Raw genomic sequence first — 7,945 nt, 5'->3', positions numbered from 1 at the left:
GCGCAGGGACAGGGTGTGGGGTGCCGGGACTGGGTGCAGGGTGCAGGAATTGGGGGCACTTATGGGGTGCAAGTCACAGGGACRGTGTGGCGATGCAGGGACCTGGTGCAGGGACAAGGTGCAAGAACTGGGGTGTGGATGTAGGGTGTAGAAAAAGGGTTCAGCGATGCGGGACAGGGATGGGGTGCAGGGCGCAGTGCCAGCATGTAGGGCGCAGTGACCACATGCAGCCATTCAGTGCTGTGACAGCGTGCAGGTTGCAATGACGGGGTGCAAAGCGAAGTGGCAGGGTGCAGGGTGTAGTTATGGGGTGCAGGGGGAGCACTGGGGTGCAGGAGGCAGTGACGGGGTGTATGGAGCAGCGACAGGGTGCCCGGTGCGGTCACAGGGTGCACAAGGTGGTGACGGGGTGCATGGTGTGTGATGGGGTGCACGGTGCAGTCGCAGGGTGCACAAGGTGGGGACGGGGTGCATGGTGCAGTGACGGGGTGCATGGTGAGGTCGCAGGGTGCACAAGGTGGTGACGGGGCGCATGGTGCAGTGACGGGGTGCATGGTGTGGTCGCAGGGTGCACAAGGTGGTGACGGGGCGCATGGTGCAGTGACGGGGTGCATGGTGTGGTCGCAGGGTGCACAAGGTGGTGATGGGGCGCATGGTGCAGTGATGGGGTGCATGGTGAGGTCGCAGGGTGCACAAGGTGGTGACGGGGCGCATGGTGCAGTGACGGGGTGCACGGTGCAGTCACAGGGTGCACAAGGTGGTGTCGGGGTGCATGGCGCAGTGACGGGGTGCACGGTGCAGTCACAGGGTGCACAAGGTGGTGACGGGGTGCATGGCGCAGTGACAGGGTGCACGGTGCAGTCACAGGGTGCACAAGGTGGTGACGGGGTGCATGGCGCAGTGACGGGGAGCAGCACCTGGCTGCAGCCCCTGCCACCCTGATGTCACCAAGCACAGAGCGCCCGCGACAGCGACGTTGTCCCCGCTGCCCCTGACGTGTCCCCGCTCCCCGCAGCTCCTCGCTCACCTACGAGGTGGTGCTGGGCGCGCACGACCTGGCGGTGCCCATGGGCACGGAGCAGCGCATCCCCGTGCGCAGCGAGGACATCTTCGTGCACCCCAAGTGGAGTAGCTTCTGCGTGGCCTGCGGGTGAGCGCGGGGGCGGCACACGGCCCGGTGTCCCCGGAGACGTCCCCGCGGTGCCGAGCCGTGCCCTGCCCTGCCTTGCAGCAACGACATTGCGCTGCTGAAGCTGTCGCGCGGCGCGGTGCTGCAGCGCGGCGTGCAGAGCGGGCGCCTGCCGCCCGCCGGCGACGTGCTGCCCGACGAATACCCCTGCTACCTGAGCGGCTGGGGACGCCTCTCCAGTGCGTGCGCGGCCGGCCGGGGCACGCGGCGCGGGCAGGGGACAGGGAGGGAGGCGCGGAGGGGGACGGAGGGAGGGATGGGGATGGAGGGATAGAGATGGAGGGAGATGGATGGAGGAATGGGGATGGAGGGAGACGGATGGAGGAATGGGAGGATGGAGGGTTGGAGAGATGGAGGGATGGGGAGATGAAGAGAGGAAGGAATGGGAGGATGGGGATGGAGAAGTAGCAGGAGGTGAAGGGATGGAGGGATGGAGATGGAAGGACTGGGAGGGTGGAGATAGAGGGAGGGTTGGGAGGATGGAGAGATGGATGGAGAGGTGGAGATGGGTGGATGAAGAGAGACTTGGAGCAATGCAGATGAAGGAAGGGCTGGGAGGAAGGAGGGCAGGGAGCATGGAAGTGGACAAAGGGAGAGTCGGGAGGATGCAGGGAGAGATGGCCGAGTGGGTGCCTGGAAGGAGGGGGGTCCTGTCTGCAGGGATGGAGGGATATGGAGGGATGGAGGAAGGAAGGATGGGGACAGGGTGGCAGGAGGGCAGGAGGGTGTCCGGCGGGATGGCCGGATAGCTGCAAGGGCAGAGGCAGGGAGAGCCGGCCAGACGGACGGACGGCCGCCCGCCCGCAGCCGGGGGGCCGCTGCCGGACACGCTGCAGCAGGCGCTGCTGCCCGTGGTGGCCCACGAGCGCTGCACGCAGCCCGACTGGTGGGGCGCCYTGGCCGTCCGGAGCACCATGATCTGCGCCGGCGGCGGCGAGCAGTCCGGCTGCAACGTGAGTGCCACCCGCGGGAGCAGGGACACGGCGGGGACACGCGGGTGCCCACGGGAGCCCTCACGCCGCCTCCGTCCCCACAGGGCGACTCGGGCGGCCCCCTCAACTGTCCGACGGCCGACGGCGGCTGGGAGGTTCACGGCGTCGCCAGCTTCGTGTCCTCGCTGGGCTGCAACGCGCCCAAGAAACCCACCGTCTTCACGCGCGTGTCCGCCTTCAAGGACTGGATCAACGAGGTGAGCGCGTGGGGATGGGGACAAGCACAGGGACAGGGACAGGGACGAGTGTGTGGGGACAGGCGCTTGCACCACCCCTCCTGAGTGCCACTCGCTTCTCTTGCAGATCATGAGCAGCAACTGAGCACCAGCAGTATGAATAAATCACAGTTGTGGCTCCACACTGCCATGTGCTCTGTGTCACAGCGCAACAGCAAACAAGCGGTGTGGGCACGTTGTGTGTCTGTGAGCACACGTACGGCCGTGCAAGCACATGCATCTTGCACAAGGATGCATGCAGAGCCATAGCTGTGCCCGTGCATGCTGCAGGGTTGCACGCGTGCATGCACGCTTCGTGCATATGCACAGCAGAGGCATGCATGTGGATATTGCATGTGCATGGATATTGTACATATGTGAATATTGCACATATGTGGATATTGCATGTGCATGGATATCGCACATGTGTGGATATTCCACATATGTGGATATTGCATGCATTTGAATATTGCACGCACATGGATATTGCACGTGCATGGATATTGCACATGTGTGGCTATTGCATGCATTTGAATATTGCACGCACCTGCAGATGTGCGTGCAGGCAGCGCTGGGTGTGCGCAAGCTGCACGGGAGTGCACACCCATGCGGGCGCACGGGCGCTGCAAGCGCGCTGCYGGCGCGGCCCACGTGCGGCCTGGGCCAGGCCGGCTCCCTTTGCCAGCAGGTGGCACTGGAGGAGCAGCCCGACCAGCCGGGTGGGCACCCSTGCCGGCACCCACCCACTCCGGCTCCCTACAGCCGCAGGGCTCGGGGACACCGGGAATGCGGCAGCCCCAGGAATTGCGCTGGGTTTGGAGACTCCCAGGCCTTGGGGTCAGATACACGGACGTGCCCGGGCACCACGGGGATGGGCACAGGCATGCCTGGACACTAAGGGCATGGACACACGGACGTGCCCGGGCACCACGGGGATGGGCACAGGCATGCCTGGACACTAAGGGCATGGACACATGGACGTGCCCAGGCACCATGGTCACAGGGACACCAGCCTGGATGCACCTGGGCGCACCTGGAGGTGCCCGAGCCCCGCCGGGCCGGACGGCTGCGCTCGGAGCAGCGCCCAGGTCCCACGGGGACGCCCGGAGCGCGGCTGCAAGCGTGGCCAATCCGCGCCGGTGGAAAATCCCTGAGGGCGCCCGCCGCCTCCTCCCGCCGCCGTCGCCTCGCAACCGGGGAACAAAGACCCCTTTGACGGGCACCCAGGAGGGGGCCCAGGCGTCCGGCACCCCCCCCCCGCCGCAGAGCCGCCGGCCCGGCCGAAGGGCGAGATAGAGCCCAGTGGAAAATCCCCGGGGCGATCATGCGCTCGCGGCGGGGCCCTATCAACTTTTATGGCCCCCTCGCTGCTGCCGGGACCTTTGGCCGGGCGCCACCGCCGCCGGCACGAGCCCCCCGGGCCGCTCCTTATCGGCGCCCACCGCCCGTGACCCCGGCGGGGAGCCGCGTGTCCCTCCCGGCGCCACCGTGGGGCCCCCGGCGGCTCCTCCCCGGTGGCTGCCGGTGCCAGGAGCCTCCGAAAGCCCCCGCGGCCTCTGCCCGGACCCACCCCCGCGGGGTGACTCAGCCGGCTCCGACGGAGCCTTTCCTTATATAATGCGGCGCCCGCGCGCTGCCCGCGCGCTCCCCTTCGCACCTGCCCGCCGAGCCGCGCGCCCGCTGCCATGTGGATGGTGTCGCCGCCGGTCGGTGAGTCCCGCCGGCATCTCCCCACGGGGAACAAGGGGGAAGGAGCAGCGCAGGAGGCAGCGAGGGCGCTCGGCGGCTCCGGGCRATGCCCTTAGGGAGAGGGAATTGGGGCAACGCAGCCCTGAAGGCGACCGCAGGTCAGGCACGCTCGTTAGGTGGGAGCTAACGAAGAGGAGCCCCGTCCCGCGGCCGCTCCAGCACGGGCCGCCACGGAGGAGGCCAAGAGCCCCTTTCCGCTCTCGTAAATGGGGGTCCCGAGGGGTGCGCAGGTCCTGGCGAGCTGCGCCTGCCCRCGGCGAACGCGAGCGCGGAGAAGGGGCGCCGGGAGGCCGCGGAATGGCCGCGCGGGGCCATTGTGACGCCGGGAGCGGCCGCCGGCACCACYGAGACCCGGCAGGCGCCGGCGAGACCCGCGGGCCGTGGAGGGGTCGGTACCGGGCCCCAGCGCCGCCGAAAGCGCCGGGAACGCGCGGGCGGCCGGAGCGCGCGGCGGGGCGGACCGTCCCCTCGGCGATGCCGTCACCCCCCCGGAATAGGCGGCCGCGCTCCCCGCGGCACCTGGTTCATTTGGCCGCCCCGGCGGCCGCGGAGGGAGGGGGGCTCGAGCGGCGATTTCGCCCCCACTTTATTTTTTTTTTTTAGCCAACTCACCCTTGCGCCGAGCTGCGAGCGCGCGGCCYGGCGCGAAGCCGCCGGGCGCAGAGAAGGTGACCGAGCACCGCGCTTGCATGGGGGGAGGCTTTGGGGGGAAGGCGCCGGCCGGCGCAGCGCCCGCTGCCGCCGTAGGCGCCCTTGGGAGGCCGGTGGCCCCGGTTGCACCGCGAGCGCCGCGCGCGGCCCCGCTCTGCCGCCCGGCGCCCGTGCGGAGCGGCTCCTGCCCCTAAGGGCCCCGCTCTGCGGGATYAGCCGCCGCGAAGGCCACCCGAGCGCGGAGGCCGGACTTTTGCACCGCAGTCGCGGCACGCTCGTGCCGGCCGCTGCTCCTCGCTCGCCCGCGGAGCCGGCGCGGGGCAGGGCGGCCAAAGTTCGGCCTCATGCCAGCACTTCCCGCCAGCGCCGAGGGCCCGGGAGCTGCGAGAAGGAAGCACAAAAAAATAAAGAACCTCCCTGTCCCGTCCCGTCCCGTCCCGTCCCGTCTCGCTCCTGGCGGCGCCGGCGGCACGGGCCGCGCCGCGGAGGCCAGGGGAGCCTCCCCGCGGTGCGATGTGGCTTTCTGTGTTGCTTTGACCTGCTGTTTTCCTTTCAGATGAAGCATCTCATGAACCTGCCTGGCTTTGGGAACACGTCCAAGGCAGGGCGCAAAACACACTAGTAGGACATGACCCTTAACACTTTCTCTAAAGAGTAGCCCTATAGGTATATAAGAGCAAAGCAAGCTTAACACGGGGGTTGGCTTTTACTCCAAGCTTGGGTTTGGTTTTTCTCTCTTTTTTTTTTTCCTTTCTGTTTTTATTTTCTTTTTTTTAATTTTATTTGTCGTCCTCCCCGTTCTCCCTCCCGTCGCGCCCCGCTCCCTCCCCAGCTAAAGCCGCGCTTTGGCTTGCGGAGGCTTTCCCGGGTTGCGGGAGCGAAGGAGAAGCAGCCGGCGGCAGCGCGGGGCACGCGGGCCGCCGGCGCCGCGCTCGCAGCGGCCGCGGGGCGCCGCTCACGGCCGCTCTCGTGGCTCGCAGGTGCCTTCCAGCACACCAAGAAGCTGGTGCTGAGCGAGCAGGCGAGCCGGGCGCGGGCTCTGGAGTTTGTCCGCAAGAATGCGGCCAACGCGCTCTCCACGGCCAACCTGATCATGGGGCTCTCCTCCGTGCTCTGCAGCRTGAACGGGTAAGCGCGCCCGCCGCTCCTTGCAGGACGAGGAGGAAAGGGGAGAAAGGAGYGCGGCGCCGAGCCCGGCCGCGCGTGACGCGCTCGCTCCCGCCAGGCACTACGACTACTCGTGCTGGCTGCTCCTCGTGGGCTTCCTGCTCGACCTGGCCGACGGCGCCGTGGCGCGGCAGCTCGACGCCTGCTCGGCGCTGGGTGAGCGTCCCCCTCGGCGGCACGCGGCGCGGCCGGGCTGCCCGCCGGCCGCTCACGCCGCCGCTCGCCGCGCTCCCCGCAGGCGCCAAGCTGGACGACTTCGCCGACTNGGCGGCACGCGGCGCGGCCGGGCTGCCCGCCGGCCGCTCACGCCGCCGCTCGCCGCGCTCCCCGCAGGCGCCAAGCTGGACGACTTCGCCGACTTCACCTCCTTCGGGCTGGCCACGGCGCTGCTGCTGCGCACGCGCGGGCTGCTCGACGGGCTGCTCGCCGTGGCCTACGTGCTCGCCGTGCTCGCGCGCCTTTGCTTCTTCTCCAGCGGTACGGCCCCGCGGTGATGCTCTTGCCCCGTCCTTTTCCCTACGCACGCGGCAGCAGCGTTCTCCAGCGTGTGCTCGTGGTGAGGCTAAAACCGCTAGGGAAGGCGGTTTGGGCTTAATCCTCCCCGTTTCGGGCAAATCCTCTCAGGGATCCCCTTCACGTACCGCGGGCTGCCGTGCCCGTACGCCTCGGCGCTGCTGGCGGGGACCTCGCTGCTCACGGGCGGCCACGTCACGCTGCTGCGCGTCGCCGCCGCCGTCATGATCCTCTTCATGGTGGACCAGGGCTTCTACCCGCACGACAAGGTGCTGGAGTCGCAGCTCTGGAAGAAGCTGGTCTACGCCGGAGGTGAGCGGGCCGGGGCGCGCGGGCGCGGGGCGGCGCGCGGGACGCCGCTCACGCCGCCGCTCCCCGCAGGCGTCGCCGCCGTCCTCTTCTCGCCCGCCGCCGTCCTCTCCCTCTACTATCTCGCCTGGTCGACCTCCTACATCTTCTTCCCGTTCGCCCTGTGGAGCTGCAAGGTCTAAGCAGCGGCGGCCGCCGGCCCGGCTGCCCCAGCTCCGCACGCCGCCCCCGGGTGCCCGATGCTCAGTAAAGCTTTGGCCTTCCTCGCTCTCCGGCGCTGGGATGTCTCGCCACCCCTCCAGGACACTCTGGAAAACGCCGCTCCGAGCGTTCCCGGCGCGGGCCGGCGCCGCCTCCCTCCTCCCGGCTGCCGTGTCCCCCCCTGGGGCCCCGGGGCGCCCGCCGCTGCCGCTGGCACATCCAAAGCGCCGCTCCCTGTGGAAAGGCCAGGTCCGTTAGCGGGTTTAGGAAGCAAAATAAYTCCATTTCTGCGGGAAGGATCCCGCGCCCGGCACCCTCCGGGTTGGTCCCCACAATCCCAACCCTTCAGAGTGGGTAGCAGATCCCCTGGGAGCAGAAGAGCAAAGGAGGCCAAGGGACCCCCCCACCCACCGTCCCTTCAGGATTCCATCTCCAAAACCTCCCACCACGACGCTGCACCTAGTAATTTATTAAGAAATCCCAGCTCCAACCTGGAATCATTCCCAAGAGAAGGTGGCACGAGGACAGTGTCCCCAACATTTGGGGAGAGACCCGGGTTTCTAGAGGGTGATGGGCAGCTCTTTTAAACCCTGACCTCGAGGCATCAGGAGCGCTCGGGGATTTGTTCCTCGCTCGTCACCATAGGGAAACGCATCTCAAGAGCGTTTCTTCCCCTTGCTGCACTGGCTCGATGGGGTGGGATGGAGTGGAAAGCCAAGGAAAATGCAACTYGAAACAACAACAAGAAAACACCATCAGTTGAAACATTCTGGAAATAAAACAAACATGGAAGGAAAAGGTCCGGCGTGGCCACGTGCGAGTCCGTGTGCGCCTGGAGAGCGGGGCCGGGCGCGCGGGGGCGGAGGAAGGAAGCGAGGGCCGGGGCTCGCGCTGCGGGCCGGAGCCGGCGTCCGGCGCGAGCCCCCGGAGAGGCGCCCGGCGCGCAGCTGCGGCCCTGT

At 68.0% G+C, this 7,945-nt stretch overlaps 2 protein-coding genes across 4 annotated transcripts; both read left to right on the top strand.

The window, feature by feature from the left end:
* The first annotated feature begins 892 nt into the window (after nt 1-892).
* Nucleotides 893-2,530, top strand: LOC112959561 (proproteinase E-like). Its single transcript, XM_026053584.1, has 6 exons — nt 893-900; nt 1,016-1,150; nt 1,232-1,368; nt 1,997-2,142; nt 2,226-2,378; nt 2,485-2,530. Exons 1-6 carry the CDS (start codon nt 893-895, stop codon nt 2,500-2,502), a joined length of 597 nt encoding a protein of 198 aa, XP_025909369.1. The 3' UTR covers nt 2,503-2,530.
* Nucleotides 2,531-4,050: 1,520 nt separating this feature from the next.
* On the top strand, nt 4,051-6,994 carry TMEM269 (transmembrane protein 269). Of its 3 annotated transcripts, XM_026053670.1 has the most exons (6): nt 4,082-4,106; nt 5,777-5,924; nt 6,022-6,119; nt 6,297-6,440; nt 6,588-6,788; nt 6,858-6,994. In XM_026053670.1, exons 1-6 carry the CDS (start codon nt 4,082-4,084, stop codon nt 6,965-6,967), a joined length of 726 nt encoding a protein of 241 aa, XP_025909455.1. In that variant the 3' UTR covers nt 6,968-6,994. The 3 variants fall into 3 exon arrangements, 1 of the variants encoding a protein (XP_025909455.1); XR_003251639.1 differs by lacking the exons at nt 6,022-6,119; nt 6,297-6,440; nt 6,588-6,788; nt 6,858-6,994 and adding an exon at nt 5,353-5,462 and having other exon boundaries at nt 4,051-4,106; nt 5,777-5,819; XR_003251640.1 differs by lacking the exons at nt 4,082-4,106; nt 6,022-6,119; nt 6,297-6,440; nt 6,588-6,788; nt 6,858-6,994 and adding exons at nt 4,761-4,813; nt 5,353-5,462 and having other exon boundaries at nt 5,777-5,819.
* The last annotated feature ends 951 nt before the right edge of the window (nt 6,995-7,945 follow it).

The sequence above is a fragment of the Nothoprocta perdicaria genome, unplaced genomic scaffold, assembly GCF_003342845.1.
Source record: "Nothoprocta perdicaria isolate Ctin4 unplaced genomic scaffold, notPer1 scaffold_117, whole genome shotgun sequence".
In the NCBI taxonomy this organism is placed as follows: domain Eukaryota; kingdom Metazoa; phylum Chordata; class Aves; order Tinamiformes; family Tinamidae; genus Nothoprocta; species Nothoprocta perdicaria.
The sequence above is the reverse complement of the archived record's forward strand: the minus strand, read 5'-3'. Positions and strand labels throughout refer to the sequence as shown.